General features: G+C 42.3%; 1 protein-coding gene across 1 annotated transcript in view; it reads right to left on the bottom strand.

The window, feature by feature from the left end:
- The window catches only part of LOC122790513 (solute carrier family 12 member 6-like), a 1,559,275-nt gene that overhangs the window by 248,024 nt on the left and 1,298,150 nt on the right, over window positions 1-13,101 (bottom strand). Inside the window, exon 15 of the mRNA XM_044058063.1 lies at window positions 2,823-2,921. Coding sequence (XP_043913998.1) covers window positions 2,823-2,921 — 99 coding nt within the window. The remainder of the gene's footprint in view (window positions 1-2,822; window positions 2,922-13,101) is intronic.

The following is a 13,101-nucleotide window of genomic DNA, read 5'->3' as shown; positions in this document are numbered from 1 at the left end:
AGACTAGGAAACGATAGACAAAACAGGGCAGGATAACTTATGTTCACATCTGCTTCTGCATTTACTGTTGGAGGTATTGCCCCCCACGTTTGTCAAAGCTGGCACCTAACTGGTCCAATACTTCATAAGTACGTGCAGCCTGTAAAGCATTAGTACCTTCTTTTTTAGTGATTATCCAGAAATAGTACTGTGATAACCAAATGTAGCTCAAGTTTTTATACATACATATAACTGAAACACTAGTAAGATGATAACACACATCTGGAAATCGGTAACAATTATGTAGCACTAATGTTCTCAGACTGCACCTATAGCGAGAAAAACAAATAAACAAGACAATATACTGTGTATGTGTATGATCTGGAAACAAGAGAAAAAAAGAAAACTGAGTATGAATATACACTCAACACGGTCACATTTAAACTACAGTTTCAACCGTGGACATTTTCAAAAATAACATCAGGGGTCTAATATTCTGAAATTATTTCTAATAAGTGGGTTAAAATGTTACTTTTAGCTCTTCTATTTTTTCTATTTAAAATATGTATTTTTAAGTATTTGCCCTACATTACTCTAAAAGGTAACAGGGTTAGCAGCCAACAAAGTCAATCAAGAAATTCACTGTCAGAAGACAGTTTTTGGGGAGAGGGCTAAAAAGTATCCTCATCTGCGTCATCTTTTCTAAGAGAGCAGGCTTGCAGTTTCAGAGCACACATTCATAATTAAAGGTGCAGCACTTGAACCCACGCTGTACTGATAAGGTAGGTCATGTTGCTTCAACACACGCTGTACTGATAAGGTAGGTCGTGTTGCTTCAACACACGCTGTACTGATAAGGTAGGTCGTGTTGCTTCAACACACGCTGTACTGATAAGGTAGGTCGTGTTGCTTCAACACACGCTGTACTGATAAGGTAGGTCGTGTTGCTTCAACACACGCTGTACTGATAAGGTAGGTCGTGTTGCTTCAACACACGCTGTACTGATAAGGTAGATCGTGTTGCTTCAACACACGCTGTACTGATAAGGTAGGTCGTGTTGCTTCAACACACGCTGTACTGATAAGGTAGGTCGTGTTGCTTCAACACACGCTGTACTGATAAGGTAGGTCGTGTTGCTTCAACACACGCTGTACTGATAAGGTAGGTCGTGTTGCTTCAACACACGCTGTACTGATAAGGTAGGTCGTGTTGCTTCAACACACGCTGTACTGATAAGGTAGGTCGTGTTGCTTCAACACACGCTGTACTGATAAGGTAGGTCGTGTTGCTTCAACACACGCTGTACTGATAAGGTAGGTCGTGTTGCTTCAACACACGCTGTACTGATAAGGTAGGTCGTGTTGCTTCAACACACGCTGTACTGATAAGGTAGGTCGTGTTGCTTCAACACACGCTGTACTGATAAGGTAGGTCGTGTTGCTTCAACACACGCTGTACTGATAAGGTAGGTCGTGTTGCTTCAACACACGCTGTACTGATAAGGTAGGTCGTGTTGCTTCAACACACGCTGTACTGATAAGGTAGGTCGTGTTGCTTCGACACACGCTGTACTGATAAGGTAGGTCGTGTTGCTTCAACACACGCTGTACTGATAAGGTAGGTCGTGTTGCTTCAACACACGCTGTACTGATAAGGTAGGTCGTGTTGCCCGGCCAGTAAATTAATCATTATCATACACATTCCCAGCATGACAACGTCCAGGACAGAATCTCTAGGACTATTAACTGCTCAACTGGGAAGTTAGAACTGATGAGAGTCCTACTAACCAGTGACAGTAGGTAACACAGACATCTAGCAGACTACATGCAGCTGTATACATACAGACAGACAGACACAGACAGACACACACACAGACACACACACACACACACACACACACACACACACACACACACACAGACACACACACACACACACACACACACACACACACACACACACACACACACACATACACACAAAGACATACGCTGACACACAGACACAGACACACACAGACACAGACACAGACACAGACACACACACACACACACACACACACATACACACAAAGACATACGCTGACACACAGACATACATTTACACAGCCTCCCAAATACTACTTACCCAAATCACAACTCCGAGGAAGGTGAAATTAACCCACTACAGCCAGTGCAGCTTCCCTCCCATTAAAATGCTCAGGTGTATGCGACTAAACTGTTGTACATAATTACACATTTTATGAACTGCTGTGCAAGGAATCAGCCTGGCATGGACATCACTTCATCACCATACCAGGCAATGTGCCTTTAACATCAGTGGACCAGAATGGCAATGGACTTCATTAAGATGTTACGTGCTGGCATAATTGTATTTACATGTGGCACCATACATTATGCTGCTTAGTTCAGCAGGGTCATGCTAGTGGGCAGACAGGAGGTGTGCGAAAAACAATAACCTTGCATAGTATGCAAAGTATCTTGCATAGCACTGCATTCTGGGGAAGGTGTCAATGAACTGCAGTGTAAGTTTTACTTTGAAAGAAACTCAAGTTTAGACAGATCTGCCCTGAATTTTGTTTTTCAAATGCTTATTCTCTCTTGCAAATGTCACATACCTTACAACTTCATTACCTATCCACAGTCCGGCTACTTCTTACACAAAACATAGGCTTTATGTTATCCAATCCAAGGGAAAAATATGGTGTGTATATGTTTAACAGTTTCCAAGATTTTAAGGCGAAAATTCATCCTAGAGACAAGTATAACTGCACAACATCCCATGTGAATGTCTTCCTAATTCTTCAAAGGGACACCATAGCTCCAGCAGGTAAAGTACTTACCAGTGATAATACCTGAACCGGGGACGCCAGTTGGGAGTCCGCAAAAGTGTCTGCACAGCACACGCTAAATTCACAAAGAGATAACACATCAGGAAAAACCTGCAGCAAGAATTAAAGAAAAATGACAGTCATTAAAAATGCCAAAATCCCCCACCGCAGTTTTAAATGAAAGTCTTTACGCATAAGAACTTACCTAGAAGTACATTTGTACAAATTCTCAAGTTTTGCTAAGATAAAACTAGTTTACCACAACGCAAACAAAAATAAAAAACAGGAGTTTATAATCAAGCGTTTCACTGTATACACAGCAGGAATGTAGAATGAAGCTAAAGACTTTAAATCTTACTACATACATTCAAGCTCATTACTAAAATGAAAAAAGTTCTGCATCCTTTGCTTCTTGATGCATTCTATTTGTCTAGCTTCTTTACAACATCGTTGTTGAACAGGTAAACCATAAATGAAGGAAAAGCTTTATTTATTATTCTGACAACTAATCTTAAAACAAGATGAGCAGGTCACATGACTTCTCCCATCTGCATAGAAAATTTACTCCTTAATGTGCTACTGGCAACAAGGGTTCCATTACCTTCCCACTGTTGAATGGCAAGCAGGGAGGGGTGGGAGCTTGGCGACAAGGGTTTCAATACCTTCCTACTATTGGATGGTAGCTAGGGAGGGGTGGGAGTAACTAACTAGTACCCTATCTACTATTCCAAAAGAGTGGGGAAGGGGTTGGGAACAGGCTGCAGCACTGCTGTTCCTTACTGGACAATAACGGCCAGCAGCTGACAGCGCACAGGACTAATGCAATGGCTGGTCCTTAAGGCAGCCAATTTTCAGAATGTAATTAGAAGCCTTTATGCATCAAAAGCTTCAAAGACATGCTAAAGGTGCACCTGGGAAATAAACATATCCCCTCAACTAAAGTGTTCACATCTCCTAATATCTGCTTTGTAATGAATCAATAACAAGTGTACCATCTCCCACTCTGGTGGTAATTATTAATTTATAGTCATGATGGCAGATATCTGCTGCAGACGGAGTGATTGCTGAGGCAAATGAACAAGGGGTGAAAAAAGAAAAGAATGCAATAATTTCACATTTTATAAATATATAACGTAGATGTAAAACAATTCTCTCTCTCCTCTTGCTTCTTGTTTTCAGGTTGAACACGTTTTTTTGGTAATGACACTTTAGTTTATTTGCAATTCCCACTTATATGTTTAACTGAGGTCTATATTATCCCAGCGAAAGTTGCTTTGTGCAAATGCGGAATGAGCGACATAAATACATCGAAATGCATGTGGGCGTTTAGATGTATTTGTCATAGGACAAGGAGATATTTGGCCAACTACCTGGAGTTTCCATTTCTGTTGCTATAGTGCGATGTCGGAGTTGGTATATTTAGTTGGGGGGTGTGGGGGGCAAAGCCCCCCATCTATTTATGATTTGAATTTAGTTTTTTTTTCTAGAAGGGCCGCATGAATTTTTTCCCTAGGAAAAAATTTGATTTCACGGCCGTTCGCAATTTCCAGCTTTCGTGCATTATGTGTCGACTTTTATGTTGCTGGGATACTATAGACCCGTTTAACTGCACTTGTACTCTCACCACTGGATTTTTCTGCGCTCACTGCAGGCATACTGTAACCTTTACCTTTCTCACTTAGCTACCCTTTTAGATTAAATCTGGTTTTAATACTTAGCCTTAATGAGGATGACTGCACACCAAGCAGTAGGTTAATTAGAGTGTGAGAAACAAGAACTGTGTAAAAAAAAGTGAGTAGGAGAAAAAAACTCTCTGGTTGGGAAAAGCCTTTCATGTACACAGCAAAACGCAGTTCAAGTTTCAGCTTTGGAAAGGATATGGCTTTCTGTAATCTATAGGAAATAATAAATCAAATGTGTGCAGAGATGTTTAAAATAAGTGGAGACACTAAAGGAATATATAAAGTCAAACGACAAAGGATGGAAATAACAAAAGGAGCTTTAAATGGAGCTATTCAGCAGAGCTGATTTTAATTGCAAAAATTAGGATATGAAATGAAGGACAGATTTGCTGAAAATTAGACTTATCAAGAATAAGTATTTCAAACATAGTACAGATAGAAGACAGAGCACACAGAAAAACTTGAGAATTTCTACTATACCAGAGAAACTGGATGCAACAGATTGAATTAAATGTATAAACAATATACAAATAAGCAGCTGGACTTGTTTGGTATTTCTCACTATAATGTATTAATTACAAAAGCACATTGTGTGTATACTCAAAATCTGGTCATGACCAAGCAGCTAAACCTACATTAGTAAAGATGTAGTCATAACCAGCAGAAACTGCTGCTCCTAGTGAAGCTGTGACAGAAGGGAAATGTATTAAAAATTAAGGACACCAGAGTGTTTGTAAAAGATTATTCACTACACGCCAGGCAGAAGAGAGGCAAGTTTTTATTCCTGCAATCAGGGGATGTTGAGTGGCAAGTGTGATTCAAGTTCACATATCCAGCTGTCTTTAAAATGTTTTTCCTGTAAGATAAAATACATTTTTGGATGAGGAACAGACTATGAAGGAAATAATAAAAAAGTTAGCCAGCAAGAAAAAAAGGAAATCTATTTCTTATTCCTTTGACAATAACAAAGCCCACTGAAAAAAAATTGCCAGTGAAACATTTCCATTGTTTCAAAGGAAAATGACTGAGCAAGAGAAAAAAGTTCAGGAGTTGACTAGAAAATCAGGAGTACACTGGAATGGGACCAGAGTCTACTGCTGGGAGGTCAAGATGATGGGGAACAGGACCAGCAATAATTAGAAATTCGGAAACAAATGGAATAATTCTAAAATGCCATTACCATTACATATTTTAGACATGAGAAGACAGCTTCTGCAAGAAGTAGTCACTAAAAAGACTGAAAGTTTGTTGACTTTGAAATGATGATGTATCTGTAAGAAAATTTTTGATCCGAGTAATATTCGTATAATAAATTTCACTGAAGTAAACTGCATGTTATTTTGTATAGTATGCAGAAGTATTTTAAATGTGAGTGAGGTGCCAGTTTATGCTATTGCCATTGGGTACTTTTTCTTGACTATAATGTATACAAGCTTTACACTGTAACAAAATAAAAGCAGGAAATAGGCACTATAATAATATGATCTTGGGCTGCTGGAGGTAAAGGTAAATAGATCATATTAATTTTCACAGGTTTTTCATAGGTGAAAGTCTTGATAAGTGATTTTAATTTACACTGCAAACAAAGGATTTTTAAGTAATCATGCTGGGAAATGAAAAGCACAAAATACCACTTTTTTACCATTTCAAAACAGCGGTTTACTTTTACATCAACATCTTTTTTAGCTGAAGACAAGGACCAAAACAGGTGCAATCAGTTAGTCATAGGAGGTCCAACTTGTGTCCTCTGAATAATCTTGAACTACAGTCTCCTCCTACATTTCTAAAGCTACTAGCTGTTTTTTTTTTTTTAATTCCATCAGCACGTGCTTTCTGTGACAGACAGGTACAAGACATTAATCTGGAAAAGACTGTGTGATGACCCTCCACTGGACCAGTAATCAAGGAGCTTCAATCCTCACCACTGGAACCTGTAGGAGATGTTCACTGGGAGGATGACAGGTACACAGACAGTATTTCCAGGTGCAGCTCTCTGCATCAAGTGCAATAAGAGCACACATAGACCACAGTCAGTCCAGGGCTGGTTTCTCCCTCTTTCTCCAGATCCCTAATAAGCCTCCCCACTAGCACGCTGTACAGTTGAGATCAAAGCTGAGTGTCCAAGCCAAGGCCTCCTGCACCCTCTCTGTCCAGCCAGTGGGTCATGTTCCTGTCCAAGTAGCTGACACACATACTCTGAGATTTGATTTACACACACACACACACACACACACACGCACACACACACACACACACACACACACACACACACACACACACACACACACACACACACACAGCTGGGAAAGGCTGGCACAGATTTACTAGCTATGCCTCCTCTGCCCAGACTATAAGATAGTTATGGCTGCCGCCAGACACTCCTGCCAGGTACCTTAAGGCTCTTTCAAGGGTACCCAATTTAGTGAGTGAAATTAATATAAATACAAATATCTCATACCGGCACTTTCTCAAAACACATAGCAAGCACTAATAAACCTTAGCACTAGATCCCCCCTATACTGTAGAGAAGGACAAGGCTCTCTATTCGGCCTTACAAGCCAATCAGTAAAACAGTTCACTGTACCTATCCAGACATGTCCAAAGGGCAGTTTCAGGTATACTCTCTGGTCCAACTGGTGAATCTGGGCATTTTGAGGCAATGTTACAAATGCCTCGTGTACACAGACAACCCTCTCCTCCTTCCACCAAACAGGAATACATGCGAGAGATGCAATTATACAGCCAAACTGGAGGCTAAGCTTTCTCAACCCAAGACTGGACCAGGCAGTCAAGAGGAGAAGGGAATTACTTGCATCACACCACCAGTCTCACATAGACCTATGAAATCAGCACTGGCAAAAAACACACATAAATACACGAAAACATACTCGGAGGCTATAAATAAAAATCTGCAGAAGCAACAGAGACCTCCAAAGAAGACATCCAAGCAACCTCCACCCCCCAACACAAACCATGAAACACATACTTCACAAAACCAGTGTGCCATACAATCACAGCCCTTAAGGCAAAACAACATACCAAACAAACTAGTAATAGATGACTCTATAGTCAGGCACACACTAATATCCCACTCACTAGACTGAACAAGAAAAAGGTTACTGTTAGCTGCCTGTCTGGTGCCAGGATCCGTCACATAACACAAGCGCTCAGGTCACTCCAGAACAAGTACAAATTTGACTCTGTCATTGTCCATGTTGGTGTGAATGACCTGAGCCATACCTCCCTGGACTACATGAAAAGAGACATGGAGGAGCTCTCTGATCACGTAGCCCACGCCGGTATGACCCTGACCCTGACTAGCATCCTGCCCTCACCAAGAATGATATCACGGTATAGAGAAAAAAATTACAATTTCAACAATTGGCTAAGCTTCTGGTGTCATTCAAAGGGGATCCAGTGTCTGTCAGCCTGGGATGACATGCTTGACAAACCACGCTGCTTCGCTAGAGACGGCTTGCACCTGTCACCCTTAGGCTTTTGAATACTGGCCATGGCTCTTGCCACCCCCATAGTGCCTTTTTTACGCAAGGCTCAAAAGACAAACCCAACGCCGTAAACAGCACAAGTAACAAAAAACTGAGGCTAATGCTACTCAATGCCAGAAGTCTAAACCTCAAAATGCACGCACTCGAGGCACTCCTCAGTATGGAGAAAATCGATATATGTGCAGTAACAAAAACTTGGTTTAAGGCTCCAGAGAGCACCCCAGCAGTACCAGGCTACAACTCATACCATACATTTCGGCCATAAAACCTGGACTGAAATACAAAAGGCAGGGGAGTATCTATATTCATCAAGGATACCCTCCAGGTTAGTGGCAGAGCACAATGCTTCAGAGATCATCCACGTGCAACTAACAATGGGCAAAACTGCTATTCAAATTATAGCTTGCTACAGATCACCCACCATGTCCCAGGACCCCCACCCCACATTCCTGGAAACATAAAGGACCTACCAAACACCCTGATATTGGGTGATTTCAATTACCCAAACATTAACTGGGAGAACTACTCAAGTACAAACTCCCTTGCCCAACATGTCCTAGAATTTATAAACTCAAACGCCCTGGATCAGCTGGTCAACACCCCTACCAGAGGTGACAACATATTGGACCTGGTCATCACCAACATGGGCGACCAGTGTTCCACACTGGAGGTCAACCACTCGCTGATTAGATCTGACCATAAACTAATCACTCTGGATAGCCACATTCCACCACCACCCCCCAGTCAAAGAAGTCATCATGAAAAACTTTTCAAAAGCAAACTTCATGCTACTTAAGACCGAGGTGGGAAGTTTCAAAGCCCCCATGCTAAAGGATAACGCTGTCCAAGCTTCAAAATCCTTTACTAATGCACTCTACGGGCACCTACAAGAATGCATGGATCGTGCTATCCCAAACAAAACCAAGACTCACTCCTCCAAGAAAAGGAAACCAGTCTGGTGGAACCCTGCCATAAACAAGCTATACAATAGAAGGAGGAAACTAGTACAGAAAAGAGTAAAATCCCAAGAAGGGAAGACATCCCTGATCAGTATCAGCAAGAAACTACGTTCCCTCAAAATCATCCAAGACTAGCTTCGAAAGAAAAATTGCCATGGACTCCAAAGATAACCACAAGGCATTCTTTAGCTATGTCAAGAATCTAAGTGGCAATTATCAGATCTGCTCGGAGTTAGTGCAGAATGGCACAAAATACACTGAACCGACCGAAATAGCCAACATCCTGGCAGACAGGTTCAGTGCAAACTTCACCCCCCTCTCACCCCCCAAAAGGGCCCATAACTATACCAGAAGAATGTAGTGCCCCTGAAATCACAGACACTCAGGTTAAAACAGCACTCTCCAAAGCCAAAAACACAGCATCAATGGGACCGGACGGTGTCCCAGGCTGCATCTATACGAGCTCAAAGATGAACTAACCCCTCACCTAAACACACTACTTAAACTCAGCCCCTACACAAGCTACGGGCCCACAGAGTGGTGCACAGCAAAGTACAGTTGTGTACACTTACCATAAATGTAGATGTTCGAGTGTATTCACTGTTGCAGTCATTACATTTAGGGATATCCTGTTGGCAGGTTGCCCTCAGCCGGCCTGAATTCCAAAGTCTTGGGTCCTGCGTCGGCCACTGTCACCCCTTCCCTGACGTCAGGTCGTCAGGGGTATAAAAAAAGTGGCCGACGCCATTTTCTTTAGTTTTTCTTGCCCCAGATGCCAGATGCCCCTTTAAAAGGTATCCAAATTTTATATATGTACAACAATAAATGCACCAATATAAATTTTACCTTCATCTATAAGCAAATACACCACATAGGTTGTATAAATCAGAGAAGGAAAGATAGGTTCCATAGAAAAAAGGGGGAGGGTGGGAGGGTAACCTGGACTGCAACAGTGAATAGACTCGAACATCTACATTTATGGTAAGTGTACACAACTGTACTATGTTCTTTGTGTTTCACTGTTGCAGTCATTACATTTGGGTAGAGTCCCAAAGCTATGGTTGGGAGGCTGGAGCTAAACAGCATTAGGAGCGGCTATGAGTCCCTGCAGAACTGCAGTGGCAAAGCCTGCTCTGGATTTAGAGTAGAATGGCAGATGGTAATGCTTTGTAAAGGTGTGCACTGAACTCCAAGTAGCCGCCTCTAAAATGTCTCTGGTTGGAACTCCCCTGAGAAAAGCTGCTGAAGTGGCTGCAGCTCTGGTGGAATGTGGCCTAATGCCCTTAGGCACTGGCTTGTCATGGTGTGAATAGCAAAAACGAATGCAGTGGCCTATCCATTTTGAGATAGTCTGCTTTGAGATAGCCTTTCCTTGTGATCCCGCAGCATATGCTACTAGTAATTGCTCTGTCTTCCTGAAAGCTTTGTTCCTGTCCAAGTAGAATCTAAGCTATCTGTGTACGTCCAAAGAGGGCAGAATTCTCTCCCCCTTGTTCTGTGGATTTGGATAAAAAGTTGGCAGATGAATACTTTGGTTAAGAGCCACACTGGACACCACTTTAGGCATAAATGTTGGGTTTGTTCTCACAAAGACTGCTGTCTGGATAAAAAAATGATAAAAGGATCCACAGCCATGAGCGCCTGTAGCTCTGAAACTCGTCTTGCAGTAGTAATTGCTAGGAGCAGAGCTGTTTTCGAAGATACAAACTTTATATCAACAGTAGCAGCTGACTCAAAAGGAGGCAGGGTGAGCTTTTTCAAGACATAGTTGAGGTCCCATGCAGGTACTGGTGATCTCCTTGGAGGCCTTAAATTTTTGGCTCCTCTGAGGTGCTGTTTTAATAAAGGGTGAGAAAAAATTGGTGGCTCTGTATTGCAATGAGCCGAAATGGCAGAGGCATGAATTTTAATTGATGAAAAGGATAGGCCTTTGTCCAGCATCTCAGTTAAGTATTGCAAAATCTGAGGAATATTTTGTATAGCTGTATCTGTTCCTCGTGCCTGGTCCTCTTCCATTTTCCAGCATAAGACTTTCTTGTACTAGGCCTTCTGGCTTCCAGAATGACATCCATCACAGCTTTGCTGAGAGGTATTTTTTGTATGACTACATTATCCGCCATGCTGCCAAGTTTAATGTCCTGAGTTGGCTGTGCAGGATCTGATTGTTTTGCTGGGACAGTAGATGAGGTAAATGAGGTAAGGTCCAAGCTGGGTAATGAGACAAGTTCCTTAAGATTGGGTACCAGTACTGGCAGGGCCAGTCTGGGGCAATCAGTATTATCTTTGGTTTCTCCTGTCTGACCTTTAAGAGTACCTTGGGGAGGAGAGGCAGTGGAGGGAAGGCATATACTGATAGCTTTTTTCCAGCTGAAAGATAGGGCGTCCACTTTCCATGCTTGTCTGTGATAAGTCCTTGTGTAGAATCTTTTTAGTTGGTAGTTGTGAGGGGAGGCAAATAGATCTATGTCCAGGCATCCCCATTTCCTTGTTATCATGCTGAAGACTTGTGGATCCAGGTGCCACTCGTGGGTTCCATGAGATTCCTGCTTAGTTCATTTGCCAGAGTATTTTCCTTTCCTGGCAGGAATTGTGCCTGCAGATGAACTTGGTAAGTCAAAGCTCTGTCCCACAATGTCATAGCTAGTCTGCAAAGGGGGTAAGAATGTGTGCCCCCCTGCTTGTTTATATACCACATGACCGTGGTGTTGTCTGTCTTTATCAGCAGTTGTTCCAGATGAAGTAGGTCCTTGAAGGCTGTCAAGGCATTTTGAACAGCTAGCATCTCTTTTTGATTGATATGCAGATGCATTTGGTTTGAGGTCCATATGCCCTGAATGCATCTTCCTGCCATGTGGGCCCCCCAGGCATAATCTGATGCATCCGTTGTTAGTGTCTGCCTGGCTGGAGGTAATGTGAATGGCTGTCCCTTGTTTTGGTGACAAGCCTTTGCCCACAATCGAAACTCCTGTTGCAGGCAGGGAATGAGAGCAATGACTGTTTCCAGGCTGTGGCAATGTTGAGTCCTAACACTTTTTAGTTATCATTGAAGTTTCCTTATATGCAGTCTTGCACATGGAATTAGTAGGATGCAGGATGTCATGAAGCCCAAAGACTGCAGATTTTTTCTTGCAGATAACTGGGCCTTTGTTGCCAACATTGTGAAATAGGTAGTCAGTTGCCTTTGTTTGTCTGGCGTGAGATAAACCATCTGGGCAGTTGTATTTAAGCTTGCACCCAGTGATGTTATATCTTGAGAGGGTATTAGTTTTGATTTATTTTCGTTGACTGTGTACCCTAGGCATGTTAGTAGTCTTTTCACAAATGCCAGATGTTGAAGAAGAATGTCCTTGTGATCCAAGTAAGGGTATATTTGTATTCCTCTTTGTCTGCAGAATGCAATTACTGGTACCAGGCACTTTGTAAAGACCCTGGGCACAGTAGATAAGCCAAAGGGCAGTGCAGAGAATTGGTAATGTATTGAACCAGCCTTCAATCTGAGGTGTGTTCTGCATGATTGTCTGACTGGAACATGCAGGTATGCCTCTTTTAGGTCTAAAGTCACAAGCCAAGCGTTCTTGCCCAGCATGGGCAGAAGCTGCTGCAAAGTCAACAGTTTGAATTTTGGAATATCCAGGAATGTGTTCAGAATAGATAGGTCCAGTATTGGCCTCCAGGCCTTGTCCTTTCTGGGTACCAAGAAAAGTCTTGAGTAAAATCCTTGTCCCCGCTCTTGCTCTGGTACTTGCTGAATGGCCCCCATGTCCATGAGGGATGAAACTTGTTTTTGTGCCTCTGCCCATTGATTTTTTGGCAGATCTGGCCAGCCGTTTGCCTTTGGCAGAGTATGGAAATGGAATTTGTAGCCTTGTGACACTATATTTAGAACCCATTTGTCCTGGGTTATAATGTGCCAATTTTGAGCAAAAAGTTCAAATTTTCCCCCTAAGGGTGCTGCCAGAAGCTAAGTGCTTGGTGTAGGCAGGGGGAAGTCATTGAGACTGCTTTCTGTATGTTTGTGCTTTATCTTCTCCAGCTTTGGAGGTAGAAGCACCCCATTGTTTTGACCTAATAAGAACCTTGCGCCTGGGATCTGCCCCTTGGGCGTCTGGATCTGCCTGACACAGGAAAGGACCAATTTTTTGTA

The sequence above is a fragment of the Protopterus annectens genome, chromosome 16.part0 (genome assembly GCF_019279795.1).
Source record: "Protopterus annectens isolate FY-2018-M chromosome 16.part0, PAN1.0, whole genome shotgun sequence".
Lineage (NCBI taxonomy): Eukaryota > Metazoa > Chordata > Ceratodontiformes > Protopteridae > Protopterus > Protopterus annectens.
This window is presented reverse-complemented; position numbering and strand designations above follow the sequence as displayed.